The 14,958-nt window shown below is 41.5% G+C and overlaps 2 protein-coding genes across 4 annotated transcripts in view; both read right to left on the minus strand.

The window, feature by feature from the left end:
- Positions 1-87: 87 nt before the first annotated feature.
- On the minus strand, positions 88-7,774 carry LOC109978375 (cell cycle control protein 50A). The gene is made up of 7 exons (XM_020627768.3): positions 7,386-7,774; positions 4,186-4,305; positions 4,001-4,108; positions 3,351-3,438; positions 3,117-3,263; positions 2,607-2,810; positions 88-2,126 (listed from the first exon to the last, which is right to left on the minus strand). The coding sequence occupies exons 1-7, from the start codon at positions 7,626-7,628 to the stop codon at positions 1,933-1,935; spliced, it is 1,104 nt and encodes a 367-aa protein (XP_020483424.1). The 5' UTR covers positions 7,629-7,774; the 3' UTR covers positions 88-1,932.
- Positions 7,775-8,329: 555 nt separating this feature from the next.
- The window catches only part of LOC110000807 (filamin-A-interacting protein 1), a 37,285-nt gene continuing 30,656 nt past the window's right edge, over positions 8,330-14,958 (minus strand). For 2 of the 3 annotated variants that reach the window (XM_020656166.3, XM_065963441.1), the window contains one exon: positions 13,425-14,114. In XM_020656166.3, coding sequence (XP_020511822.2) covers positions 13,914-14,114 — 201 coding nt within the window. In that variant the 3' untranslated portion in view covers positions 13,425-13,913. Of the gene's footprint in view, positions 9,774-13,424; positions 14,115-14,958 lie in introns of those variants that run through there. The other variant, XM_065963440.1, reaches the window with a different exon arrangement.

The following is a 14,958-nucleotide window of genomic DNA, read 5'->3' on the forward strand; positions in this document are numbered from 1 at the left end:
TTAGACTGCAGTACCCATTTTAAACACTAGGGGGCAGAGTTATATCTGTCATGTTAGGGAGAAAACTCAAATATCAGACGAGGTGAGTCACAAACAACCTGCTTTGGTTGAAACAAGTTTATTCTTTTAAAGCAACAAAACAAGACAAACTGAGTATCAAAAGAAATCCAGTGCTTCTCAGATTTGCAGTCACAATTCAGCAAGACGAAATCACATTTTTACACCAAACGTTTTAACATGCATCATCATTTTTATACAGTGCATTTGTATAATTTCAGCTAGTCGAGAACGGATGCAAGTGGCAGGATTAATGTGAAACAACGTGTGTGTGTGTGTGTCGGGTTAGATCTAAACGGTGTAAACAGTGAGAGACAAACATCAACATTAAATCACATGTATTTGGTCATACTGCATTTCTGTTACATCATGCTGTGTTTGATTTACTTGAATCATTTTGTGTAAACGACGATGCATAAAGCCACATCACTGTGTTGCTGTACACTTATCTGCAGGAGTTTTAAACACACACTCGGCTGAAGATCTTGTAGATGTTTCACCTCTTCTTCTCTGAAAGGCGTCTTTAGCTCTAAACTAAGTGGTGGACGGAGCGAGGAACTTCAACCTCTGTACAGATGAAGGATGACTCACGAGAGTGGTTAGCTAAGTTAGCGCTGAAGAAGTCTTTTTAAAGGAGAGGTGAAACGTCTTTAAGATCAAGCTTTGATTCACCTAACCTGGTTGGCTGACTGAGAACAAACACACACACATTTACAGTTCCTGAAACCAAGACAAAAACCTCTAAACCACCTTTAGACACCCCCCCTCCCCCTCCACCTGAGCTCTAATGTGCAAAATCTGGTTTTCCATCGCAAACATTTTCTTAAACTCTGACATGAATAGAAAAAATAAAGATTTTTTTTTTTTTTTAACTCACAGCCTCCCCTGAACATTTCATGTTCCTCTCTCTCGGCGGCGCCCCCCGGCACAGTGAAAGCATGACTCTATAGTTTGACATTTGGCTGATGTTGAAGATGTAACGAGGCACAAAGACGAGCCAGCAGCTCGATATATAAACACATTAACATCTCAGCGAATTAGCATGCAGCTCAGCCGCCGCGCTCCAGCTCACCTAAACTGCAGCCGACACAAGCTGACGAACATCACACAAGAAAAGTCCAGAAAGTCGACTAAACTTTCAATAGACTCATTCCTGCTTAAAGGCTTTATATGTGATTTTTTGATCCAGCAGATGTCGCCCTTGAGCATGAAACCAAAACAACTGGCGCTGCATTGTTGTGTTAGCATGCTAATGCTAGTGATCTTTATTATGCTGGTATCTTCACACTGCATGTAAATTTACCTGAAATGAGCGTGATCTAGAAACACAGTTAAGCAGTGAGTACAGTATGTTATTCTTCTTTTCTCTAGTCCCTCAATTAAACAACTTTTATACACGAGGGGAGGAGTCAGCCGGCCGTCCCGGCGATGTAAACAAAGTGAAGATAGGACTCTGAAAACTCTGAAAACATCACAGACAGTGGGACTCGGGTGTTACACCCATTGTAGACAGTCATGACTCACAGAGTTATTTTCAGAGGAGATACTTGATTTCTATTGAAGTGTGAAAAATCACAGAGAAAGCCTTTAAGCTTCTATTTAACGTAGTGAAGGAAGTCGGTCCATCTGACGTCTAACCACAGAGGATAATCTGTCAAAAGATGTCGCCTGAGGCTGCAAAATGATGGCTTCTTTTGGTTCATTTTTGGAAAATAATCAGCCACCTTCAGCTTTTAAACATGTGTCAGAGTGCTGAAGAATCAATGAGGATATGACACATTTAAATATATGTACGCTCGGCTAACGTCGACCCTGACTGGGCGTGTCTCTATCTGCTGCGGCGGCGGTGAGCTGGAGAGGAAAAGCTGTGCCGTCTCAGTTAGAAATGTCGGCGCTGTTGTTGCGGTTGCCACACTTGTGGTGGATGACGAGCAGGACGACGCCGAGGAAGAAGCAGACGGAGCCCACGGTGACGTAGGCGATGCCCAGGAAGGGGTTCTTCCCTCCCATCCAGGAGATGGTGCTCAGGATCATCCGCTTCCTGCCCTCGAAGCTGCGGACGGGATAATCTGGGTTCAAGCTGGTTAAAGACGGAGACTGAAAGCAGGGGTTTGGAAGTCGTCTTAAGGAACCAGAAAATGATCACATTTCTATTTAATGTGTTTTAAAGCTGACGTCCTAAGTCAGTATTCTTTCTGTTTTTCTCTAAACCCTCAGGCATCAGTTTAATTTACGACCCTCTTAAGTCACTGACAAACAAAAATATCAATCTGTTCTATTTTTATAGCAGTTTTTTCTAAGTGGACATTTTTGTCCTTAGTGACTTCAGAGGGTAGTAAACATGTGTCTCAGTGTTCTATTGATCTATTAAAAAAAATAAAATGTGCATTCCAAAATGTGTCAAGAGAGACTTTCTTACAAGAAATGTGTTCCATAACAGACAAAATGATGACCAGATGAAGAGGAAACATTTGACCAAATGGACAAAGATGTCCATAGTGATGCATGAGGGTTAAAGGCGTGTTGAGTCACGTTCACACAAAGGATACTGTAGACGACCTCCAGGGTGTAGTTTCCAGAGGGCAGAGTTGGAATCACTTTGGCGTCCTTGATGGTGCGGTAGAGTTTGCGGAAGGTCGGTAAGGCGGCCGTCCTCATCCACACGATGAAGTCTTCGTTGATGAAGCCGTTGTTGGATGAGTTTTTGTCCAGCTCGTAAACAGGTTTGAGCCAGTTCACCGGCTTCGATGTACCTGAAGGAGAACGACCCAAAAACATGTTCACTTGTTTTTCTAATTTAGTTTAGACCGATGACGCTTTTACAGCCGGCTTAGGGGCTTGAATTAGTCTAGAATAGACCCTGACTGTGTGGCAGAGCAGAGTGATTCCTTCTTTTAAAAAATGTCACAAAAAGCCCAAAAAAATCTTAAAAGAAAAAAAAAAGACCGTAAAGGAGTTTGATTACAGCGTCTTCATTTCCAACATGTTGTTTATGGATGAAACTGACCAATACATCGAAATACAATTGGTCGGTGTATGAATACAGCTGCTGCTGATACCTTGAAAAACAGCCGTCAGGTTTGCGCCGTCTCCTCCGGGGTTCTTGAACTTCACATATTTGTCGGTAAACCAGGCGATGCCGGTGTTGGCCAGAGGAACCAGGACCTTGGTGCCGTTGGGGTCGTTGTAAAAAAGCTCCAATGTGTCTGTCAAACAAAAAGAAAGAAAAAGAAAGCATGTGAGACGTCTTGTTTTTTTAAGACCACATGGAGAATCTTCAGAGTCCGGCTCACCATTGAACATGCTGTTGGCGATGGCTCCACACGGAGCGATGGGTTTTTTGTCATGAAAAGCGTACGGCTCACACTCCTTACTGGGTGTCTGTGAACGAAGAGGGTAAACAAGAGAAGTCTGAGGCTTTGCGCACACTGCTGACACACTGCGGGTTTTTTTGTCAGTTCAGATTTCGCAATGTTTACAAGCTATGAGCTAACTAAAGAGCGCTAACATCAGCATGCTAACACAACAATGAGGGACACAGGTGATTGCATCTCGAGCAAAGGACAATTTTGGGGATGTTTCTCTGGAGGAGAGCGAAGGCTTCAGTGTGGAGGAGGCGTGGCCAAACAGGAAGTTTGTTTTGGTTTCATACTGGAGCTCAAGGGCGACATCTACTGGATCAAAAAGTCTCACATTCTTCCTTTAAAGATGTTTGTTTGCACTTCCTCCTCTCTAGATCCTCGCCTGTGTTGTTCTTATTCTTTGATAAATGACTCATAGAATTGTTTACCTAAATTCTCGGGGCAGTCAGGTCTCAGTAATTATTGCAGGTGTTATGGCTTCTGCAGCAGAAATATGTGTGTACCTTAAACAAGCTGGATATGTATGATTAGAGATTAAGAGTTACTTTACTGCGAGGTGTGTTTGGAGTCACAGTTTTTACCAGAAGGGAGTCCATGTCTCCGTGCAGCTGACTGTCGTCTCTGGACTTCACGTAGCGCCGGTGGTTTTGGTAGAAGTTGGAGAGGCCGTAATACATGTAGACGTTTCCCTGTTGATTCAAATAAAAGATTAAATATCAGCTCTCGCAAAGTCTTCTTAAGTTTTTAATTAACGTTGTTCCCTCACTTCGTACGGCTGCTCCAGGTAGAAGGGTATCGTGCAGGTACAGGGCCTGCTGCTGTTCCAGCTGTAGTTCTGTGAGCAGTTGAAGCAGGGACTGGACACGTCGACGCCGGTGTAGTCAACCTGTCAGCGAGCAAGAACACATTATGGTCAATGGACTCGAGCTCAAAGCGCTTTCACACCGCAGGTCACACCTTCACATTCACACACTGATGGTAGAGGCTGCTGAGTGAAGAGACCATCAGTATTAACTCATCCATTCATACACTGATGGTAGAGGCTGCTGAGTAAAGAGACCATCAGTATTAACTCATCCATTCACACACTGATGGTAGAGGCTGCTGAGTAAAGAGTCCATCAGTATTAACTCATCCATTCACACACTGATGGTAGAGGCTGCTGAGTAAAGAGTCCATCAGTATTAACTCATCCATTCACACACTGATGGTAGAGGCTGCTGAGTAAAGAGTCCATCAGTATTAACTCATCCATTCACACACTGATGGTAGAGGCTGCTGAGTGAAGAGTCCATCAGTATTAACTCATCCATTCACACACTGATGGTAGAGGCTGCAGTGTAAAGAGTCCATCAGTATTAACTCATCCATTCACACACTGATGGTAGAGGCTGCTGAGTGAAGAGTCCATCAGTATTAACTCATCCATTCATACACTGATGGTAGAGGCTACTGAGTAAAGAGTCCATCAGTATTAACTCATCCATTCACACACTGATGGTAGAGGCTGCTGAGTGAAGAGTCCATCAGTATTAACTCATCCATTCATACACTGATGGTAGAGGCTGCTGTGTAAAGAGTCCATCAGTATTAACTCATCCATTCACACACTGATGGTAGAGGCTGCAGTGTAAAGAGTCCATCAGTATTAACTCATCCATTCATACACTGATGGTAGAGGCTGCTGTGTAAAGAGTCCATCAGTATTAACTCATCCATTCACACACTGATGGTAGAGGCCGCTGAGTAAAGAGTCCATCAGTATTAACTCATCCATTCATACACTGATGGTAGAGGCTGCTGAGTAAAGAGTCCATCAGTATTAACTCATCCATTCACACACTGATGGTAGAGGCCGCTGAGTAAAGAGTCCATCAGTATTAACTCATCCATTCACACACTGATGGTAGAGGCCGCTGAGTAAAGAGTCCATCAGTATTAACTCATCCATTCACACACTGATGGTAGAGGCTGCTGTGTAAAGAGTCCATTAGTATTAACTCATCCATTCACACACTGATGGTAGAGGCTGCTGAGTAAAGAGTCCATCAGTATTAACTCATCCATTCATACACATTCACACACTGATGGTAGAGGCCGCTGAGTAAAGAGTCCATCAGTATTAACTCATCCATTCATACACATTCACACACTGATGGTAGAGGCTGCTGTGTAAAGAGTCCATCAGTATTAACTCATCCATTCACACACTGATGGTAGAGGCTGCTGAGTAAAGAGTCCATCAGTATTAACTCATCCATTCACACACTGATGGTAGAGGCTGCTGAGTAAAGAGACCATCAGTATTAACTCATCCATTCATACACATTCACACACTGATGGTAGAGGCCGCTGAGTAAAGAGTCCATCAGTATTAACTCATCCATTCACACACTGATGGTAGAGGCTGCTGAGTAAAGAGACCATCAGTATTAACTCATCCATTCATACACATTCACACACTGATGGTAGAGGCTGCTGAGTAAAGAGTCCATCAGTATTAACTCATCCATTCATACACTGATGGTAGAGGCTGCTGAGTAAAGAGTCCATCAGTATTAACTCATCCATTCATACACTGATGGTAGAGGCTGCTGAGTAAAGAGTCCATCAGTATTAACTCATCCATTCACACACTGATGGTAGAGGCTGCTGAGTAAAGAGTCCATCAGTATTAACTCATCCATTCACACACTGATGGTAGAGGCTGCTGAGTAAAGAGTCCATCAGTATTAACTCATCCATTCACACACTGATGGTAGAGGCTGCTGAGTAAAGAGTCCATCAGTATTAACTCATCCATTCACACACTGATGGTAGAGGCTGCTGAGTAAAGAGTCCATCAGTATTAACTCATCCATTCACACACTGATGGTAGAGGCTGCTGAGTAAAGAGTCCATCAGTATTAACTCATCCATTCACACACTGATGGTAGAGGCTGCTGAGTAAAGAATCCATCAGTATTAACTCATCCATTCACACACTGATGGTAGAGGCCGCTGAGTAAAGAGTCCATCAGTATTAACTCATCCATTCACACACTGATGGTAGAGGCTGCTGAGTAAAGAGTCCATCAGTATTAACTCATCCATTCATACACTGCTGATGAAGCAGGGGGAGCAACTCAGGGTTAAGTGTCTTCAAAGAGAAACATAGTCATTAGTCGGTAGTCTCTCTACTGGAAGGGTTTGGGTTCGATCCCCAGCTCCTGCAGCAGCATGTCCGATGTGTCCTTAGGCAAGACACTTAACCCCAAGTTGCTCCCTCTGCTGAGCTGAAGCTTCAGTGTTTATCCAGCTCAGCATCGGTCTTGGTTTAACATCGATATCAGCTCTGTTGACAGACTTCGGAACATCAGCAAATCATGTGTCTGCAGCTGATGTTTACTTGTTGTGCCAAATCACTTTAATGCTGACATCTAGAACACCTAACTACTGATTCAGAGAGAAGACAGTTTTCACTGGGAAGACTAAGTGGAACAAACTGTGACTTGTTTTCATTGTCAAACATGAGAGAAAATGGTGGCGTTGTGTGAGTCTGCACCAGAAGAAGTCATGAAACAAACATCGATACTGACCCTGATTTTAACCAATCGCTGCATCTCTACTTCAAAGTGTTTCCAACTGAACATCCTCAACAAAAGTGACGTTTTAGTGGGATTATAATCTGACACATTAATGCCATGTCAGAAGTTTATTATTAAAATTAGAGGGTTTTTTTCGGTAACACACACGCCGAATTAACAAGTGGCACTAAATCTTTCAGAATATGTTGAGTCTACAGGACAGGAGACGATTAATATTTGATTTAATGCGAATCACAGTAATTTGCACATTTTTTAAATGGAGTCCGGTGTGAGCGGTCCGGACATCCAGGGCGGCTCTACGGGGGATTTTAACATCATACTGTGTTGCTGTGTGGTTTAATACAAACACCTGTGTCTTACCTAAACCTGTCAACATTACCTCAAACTCCCGGATGTTGTTGGACGTCACGTACAGGCCGATGCCGATGGGGATGAAGATGAGTCCGATGATGAAGAAGGCAGGGAGCACGGTGCCCGCGGTGAGGATGGGCTGCCAGGCGGGGAGCCGCTGCTGTTTGAACGCCGTGTTCTCCGGCTTCCTGCTCCGCAGAGTCCCGCCGCCGGGCCCGGACACGGTGATGTGCCCGTCCTCGTCTTTGGCGTTGTAACTGGTCGCCATCATGATTCAAAGTTGATGCTAACGCCTCTGTCACTGCTTTGGAAACACCCCGGATTTAACGCCTTTGCGTGGTTATTTAGGCTTTCTGATAAACTAGCCACGGCTGCGTCTCCAGGAAGTTTACAAACAAGGTAGACGTAATGACGTCACAAACTTAATAAAGAGGGCGGCTGACGTCATCCTGCTGAACTCGGCACACTCTTCTTCTACTGTCCTTCATTGTTATGGTTAGATACAGCTGACACTACTCTAAGTTTGTTTTTCTGTCTCGAAGGCATCAGAAGGAAAACATTAACACTTGTGTTATTATTATTAATCATTTTAAATGACATAAAAACATTGACAAATATTAAAAATAATTTTAATTTAAAAAAGGGAAACTTTTATATTGCCTAGAGTCGTGACACACAAAGTGAAATATTTGAAGCCTTTTTTTTTATTTAATCTTGATGATTACAGCTCATGAAAATCTAAAACTTTTTAACAAAGCCTTCTGCTTGTGCTTTTAGTTTCGTTAGTTGTTTAGTTGATTAAATTTGTTTTTATTTCTATTTTTTTTTTCCTGTAGCACTTTTTTTTTTGCAAAAATGTGAAGTGCGTTACAAATTAAATGTATTATTATTATTATTATTAAACTGTATTTATCAAAATATTAGAATATAACATGAGAGCAATCAGAAAAGAGGATTCATAATACAGAAATGTAGTATTGCCAGTATTGATTTTTATTTTTTCATCACACTGGTGGACAAACTCGAAAGAAGATAAGGACATCATATTTCAGTGCCTGCTTCCATCACCAGGAAGAGTTGATGCTTTATGTGTGTGATTCATTAATCCCGAAGACGTTTTAAAAATCTCAAAACAGAACTCCTCTTCTAAAAGTTGGCATTAATATAAGACAACTGACATCCTCCGTAGAGCTGCATCATGTGTTTGATCAACACGAATAACACATCTGTATGTTTATTATAACAGCAAATACACTTTAAAACGACGTGCTATTCCTTTCCAGCATCTTCATTTTCAGTTAAACTATCTTTGGCAGCAGGTGACTGGCGAGCTGCAGCTTAAAGGCTCGAGACATCCGACAGCGTCCTCAGCATCCTCTGATTGGTGCGTTTGAGTGTCAGCCCTCAGGCAGGAGAAACAGATCTCAGAAAGTCCAACAGGGTGAAGAATTATTTTATAACTCAGGACATCAAACGACTGAACTCCAACGATGATGCTGAGGTGTTATTTTGTATAAATTGTGGTTTTATGGACGTTTCTATACATTCTCAGTTTCCTGTTGTTACCTGATGAACTCCTATATTTATGTAGCCTACTTAATGTTGTTTACGGTGTTTGTAGTCGATGTGTTTGTGTTTCTAGCATTTATGTTTTTTTCACTTCGCTGTGAACCAACTTTCCCCTCGGGGACAATAAAGTTGACGTTTTGATAATCAAGCAAAAATCGACTTTTGAATTCCTCTTTTTTACTTATTTTTTGTAAACACATCCATCCGTTATCTTTACTGCCTTTCCCGTTCAGGGTCACAGGAGGGATGGAGGCGATCCCAGCTGTCATTGGGTGAGAGGCGTGGACTGTTCACCAGCCAATCAGAGGGCTGACATATTTAGACTGCACCACCATGTAGCCTAAATCACAAACATATTTTGCTAAAATTCAAATAAACATTGCATTTACTGTCTCAAATGTGTTTAAAAAAACAGAAAAAAAAAAAAATTAAATCACCATAAACTCTGTATAACACACTTTGCACAGTCTTCACGCTAAAACAAACTAATTGACCGCTCGCTAGGTCACTTCCAGGTCACTTCCAGGTCACTTCTGCCACTTGTCTGGAAAGATTCTCCCGTGTGTAAATTTGTCTCGGCGCTTGTAGAAGTGTTTTGCATCTTGTAAATTTGTTTTCTAAAATGTAAATAAGTTTCGTCCTTGGTAAAAGTGTTTCACGCTTTCTGATTTTGGTTTGCACTTCCCAGCCACCCCAGGAAAGTGAGTTTACATGTTGAAACTCGAAAGTGAAATGAAGGTCTTGAAACTTTATCTCCAAGCCTCCACACCTTCTTCACTTCTTCTCCTGACATCACAGACCTCAGCTCAGCGTCGACTGTTTCCAAAGATGGCTTCAATCAGCAGACCTGTGGTGGAAAAATTACAACAGAACATGTGTGTCCTTGAAGGCCACAACTCTCCTTACAGAACAGTAACATCACGTGTGTGTGTGTGTGTGTGTGTGTGTGTGTGTGTGTGTGTGTGTGTGTGTGTGTGTGTGTGTGTGTGTGTGTGTGTGTGTGTGTGTGTGTGTGTGTGTGTGTGTGTGTGTGTGTGTGTGTGTGTGTGTGTGTGTGTGTGGTTCCCTCTATGTGCACTTTGCAGACCCTGGGTGGATGCTGTGCTTAAAGGCTCCAGGTGATAGCATGCCATAAAACGTTTTAGTTGATCCTCAGCCGGCGTTAAGCTGAACGTTTTAGTTGTGCCACAGCAAAGAAGTCATTATCGACGGGATGAGTAGTGTCCATGATTTTTTCTGATTGTGCTGAATGAGTGCACTACATCAATGGTTCTCAACTGGTTGAACCCTCAGGACCCACCAACTACTCCTTCATGAAAAATCCCGATAAATTTAAGATTTATTTTTGGGCTTTTTGTACCTTTAATGGAGAGATAGGACAGTGGATAGAGTTGGAAATCAGGGAGAGAGAGAGAGAGGGGAATGACATGGAAAGGAGCCACAGGCTGGATTTGAACCTGGGCCACCCGCTTGGAGGACTACAGCCTCCATACATGGGGGAGAAGCAGAAATTGTTGCAGTTTTGACCTGAGACGGTACAAAGCGTGATAGAACAAAGAAATCGAATGAAACAAACTTGTCAAAAAAAAAAAAGCGCCTTAAAGACTTTTTGACAGCATTTTTTTCTTCCAGGCACACATTCAGGACCCACTGAAAATGGTTCTGCGACTCACTTTAGGGTCCCGGCCCACCAGTTGTGAACCACTGCACTTTATTTATTTTATTTATTTATTCATTTTATTTAATTGTATTATTTTTTTATTTAATTTAATTTAATTTTGTTTTTTAATTTTGTTTTTTATTATTATTATTTTTATTTTATTTTTTAATTTAATTTAATTTAATTTATTTTTTTTTATTTAATTTTATCTTATTTTATTATTATTATTATTATTTTTATTTTATTTTTATTTTTAATTTAATTTAATTTAATTTTTTTTAATGTTTTAATTTTTATATTTTATATTTTACATTTTTATATATTTTTATATTTTATATATTATATATTTCTATTTTATATATTGTAATAGCTTCTTATACTGTATTATTTAAGTTGTTTCTAGTTCTGCTTTATTTCCTTGTTAATTGTTTAGCACCAATACACCAAGTCAAATTCCTCGTATGTGTAAATGTACTTGGCAATAAACCCTGATTCTGATGCTGATACATAGTCCACTACAGAGAACTCCCCTAGCTAGAAAAGATTGCTTATTTGAAAATGTGACAAAATAACTGACCACTCGAATTGCAAAACAAATGCATCAACAAATCAGTAATCTGAGTACAGTAATGCATTGTTCTGTAACGCATTACCCCCCAACACTGCTCAGGAATCAGGAATATTCCACTCAAAATGCATGAACTATGTAGCTGTCTCAGCCTGTAGTGTGTCAGCAATCTGCTCCTCTTCTGAGGCTAATGTAAGTTTCATATCGATCCCAGCTACCTGAAGTCAAGCTGAAGTTCAGTGTCAATGTGTAAATACAGAAGGCCCATTTCTGTTTCTCCTCTGCTGGGCGGGCCACTTAAAATAAAACTCCTTTTGGGGAAAAATGAAGAGTCTAACCTAGTTTCCCAACAGTTTTCTCAGAGGAAAAAGAGGACTGCGTACAAAGAGATCCGGCTCAAATGTGTTTTTTTTTTTTTTTTTTTTATAATAATCCTGCTCAGCCTCTCATATTGTTCCCAGGAAGAGCATTTGATCCCTCTCAAATCAGTCTGCAGCAGCCTCAGGGGAGTCATGGCCAACACACCATCACTGAAGCAAAAACACAGAGCTTGTTATGAATCAGTGTTTTTACACTCTTCTCATGTTTACCCTCCTGTTCTCCAGATGCTTCTTCCTGACTCCATTTCCGTCCCATTTGACTTTTCCTCACTGCATTGCTCAACATCTTTGCCCCCTTGTTCCCAAACATCAGCAGAATTTCCTCAGTTATTAATTAAGTTGAGCTAATCAAGGCAGCTGAGACTGTGAAGATAACATCCTCCCCAGTCGGCTGTTTGCAGATGTGATAGCCTGGAGATGATTGGTGTTTATTGGATTTTTAAAGTGAGTCAACAAAAGAGGATGCCGGTTCCTGTTTCTGTGCAATCAAACTTTTTTTAAAACCCTTAAATAGAATCAATTTGTCCCTGCTGTCGAGGCCTTTTTCTATTTTTATTTCAGTCCATTAGAGGGCGATAGATACTCAGCCTGCATCCACAAACGATTGGCATTACAAACTAAGTAATCTTACAGTTTTCCCATGTGTCCTGCAGAAATTGAAACCTTGTGTGGAGCTTAAACTAGACCAAGACCTGTCCTGTCTTTTCATGAACATAATCTTCATAAACCCTCATTAGGAAAAACATAAAGTCACATATAACATGTAGATATGTTTGTGTATTTCTACAGGTTTATTTTTGGGCTTTATTTAGAGATAGGAAAGTGGATAGAGTCAGAAATCAGGGCGAGGGAGAGTGAGGAATGAAAAGCAGGAAAGGAGGTCGGATTTGAACCCTGGACGCTCACTTGGAAGATTATAGCTTCCGTACATGGGGTGCACATACTAACCATTAGGCTACCAGCGCCCCCTGTTTGCATATTTCGAGACTAAAATGAGGAACCAACTCCGATAAGTCTTTTTGAAGGTCACATTTTCTACTCTAATAGGGATCTCTAGTCTGTCTACAAACCCCAGAAAAGTCCATCCTCTCCGTCTTCTGCCTGCTCCACTTTTCAGAAAATGTGTGCTCAAACAGGCCGTTTGGAGATTTTCCCTTCATGACATCACAAAGGGCAGTAACCCCTCCCCCAGGTGGGTGACACTCCCACAGCTAGATGTTTGTTCTGCCCTCTAAGTCTGCCTTCTCACCGTAAACAATAGGACATGGAGCGAGAAAGCACAGAGTACACCCAAGCCCTTCCAGAGAGGGGGCGTGGTCAGACACAGCTCATTTACATATTTAAAGGTACAAACACAGAAACAGCCTGTTCTGAGCAGGGCTGAAATAGAGAGGTTTATAGACATGATCAAATACAGGATCAGAGTGGATTTAGAACAAGAAACTTCACACACATGTTGTGGGGAGCTCTGAGACTTATTTGAACTTCAAACAGAATTAGAAAACTGCATTAATAATTTTATCTCTGGAAATGCCCAGTTGGTTTGCAACTTTAAAGTTTTAATGTAATTATTGTTGTTCATTTGAACTCCTTTACAATTTGAGTGAAATAGCCTGAAACTTTTAATTTCTGTCCGAGTCTGTCCAGTCAACAAGATTAAAAAAAGGTTTATGTGCTCAACTTGCACTGCACTGTGTTCTGAGTTTAATATTAATGTCCCCAAAGTGTATTTGAAAGATCACAAGCCATGAGAACATTGCATTTAACATGGATGAATAACACAAAGACGCTCGGGTTAATAGTTTGGAGGTTTCCTGGTTGATGCTTGCCCACTTCCAAGTCACAAAAAGCTCAAACACACCATTCATTCACAAAGAGATGCTGTACTCATTTCAGAGATAAATAGTTTTAATTTTGTGCCTGTCTTAAATGATGACAATTCATACTTTCACAAACGATTCACAGTGCATCAGTGATTGGAAACCTCCAAAAGCGGTGGTTGAATAAACACATGTTATGGGAAAATGTAACTGATGAGAGCAAGTCTACAGCTACTGCCAAAAAAACTACCAAGATGAAGGTATGAAAATGAATCCAAATGCAAATAAAGACATGCAAAGAGATGCTTTGTGAAAAACAAACTGGATGTAGTAACATAAAATCTGTCCTTAAGATAACATAAAAACTTTATTGAGAAAAGATAAAAGACGGTTTGTAAAGCTAAGCTCTTGAGAGAGTCCACTTTAAACAGAGTCCGACTTGTGTGCTGTAGATAAACTCGTAGGCTGTGAGTCGGATTTGGCAGAACATTTAGCGTCAAACTCAATCATTATTACACGCTCACATCGAGTCTTTTCCTCTGCAGCCAATTTTTAGCTCTCAGCTTTTCCCCCCGGCCACAGAGGCCGAGCCACAAAGTGTCGACTTCCTCAGCTCGATTTTCATCGACTGGCTCTCCGCCCGCGACTCTAACCTTGTCACCGTCGACACGCCCAGAACCGCCTTGCTGCCCGGTTTCATACCTTTTGACATAGGGATCCGTGTGGCCGCGCCCCGAGCTGACTGCACATCCGAACTGGGCTGTAAAAATATTAAACAACAAAACAGCATGAGGACAGGATTTTTGGATACCAGAAACAAAAAGAACAGTCGGTTGATCGGTTGTGAAGGGATCGTTCAAATGTATTTTAAGAACATTATTTTTATGCAGGGGTCGGGGGTGAGCTTCCAGGTGAGCATAGTTTTGGTTAGCGCTGTGCTAGCTTCTTTCTGTTGTGATGGAAAAGATCTATCATGGTTTACTTTGAAATATCTAACCATTCATCCATCCATTGGTCATCCACGTTGATGGCTTATTCTGGCAGGGTTCAGTGATCAAAACTTTCCTGGACAATATTTGGCAACTAGTGGCATACACCTTGAGTGCTCACCGTATCACAGGACACAAATCCACATATAGAATCAATACACAGAAACCAGTTAACATGCAAGTCTGAACTGTGTGAAGAAAGCGAACAACCTCAAACAGATATGGAGAGAATTAACAAACTCTAAGAACCCTAACTGCCCATTACCACATAGTCCGTTTGTGCTACGTTCTGTCAGTGCAATGGACCCCATTGGACAGCGTTGACCCTGCTACACTGGGTCACTTTTCAGAGTGAGTACCTTATCACCTTATCACCGTAAAACCGAAGAGCTAACCACCACACCAGTGTGGTTCCCTAGACTTTAACAAATGCTTTGTCATTTTTTCCCGCTTTCTCTTCTAATTACTCAAATAAAAGCCTTCCAACCAAGGGGAGTTGTGTCCAAGTAACTGGAACATCCTGAATCTGGGCTACACACTTCTGATTTGTTGACCTGCAAATCATCAAATCAAAGCCTACTGGGTCTTATACAGAGGGCCACCCCTCTTAGGTAT

Source organism: Labrus bergylta, chromosome 15, assembly GCF_963930695.1.
Source record: "Labrus bergylta chromosome 15, fLabBer1.1, whole genome shotgun sequence".
NCBI classification, from domain to species: domain Eukaryota; kingdom Metazoa; phylum Chordata; class Actinopteri; order Labriformes; family Labridae; genus Labrus; species Labrus bergylta.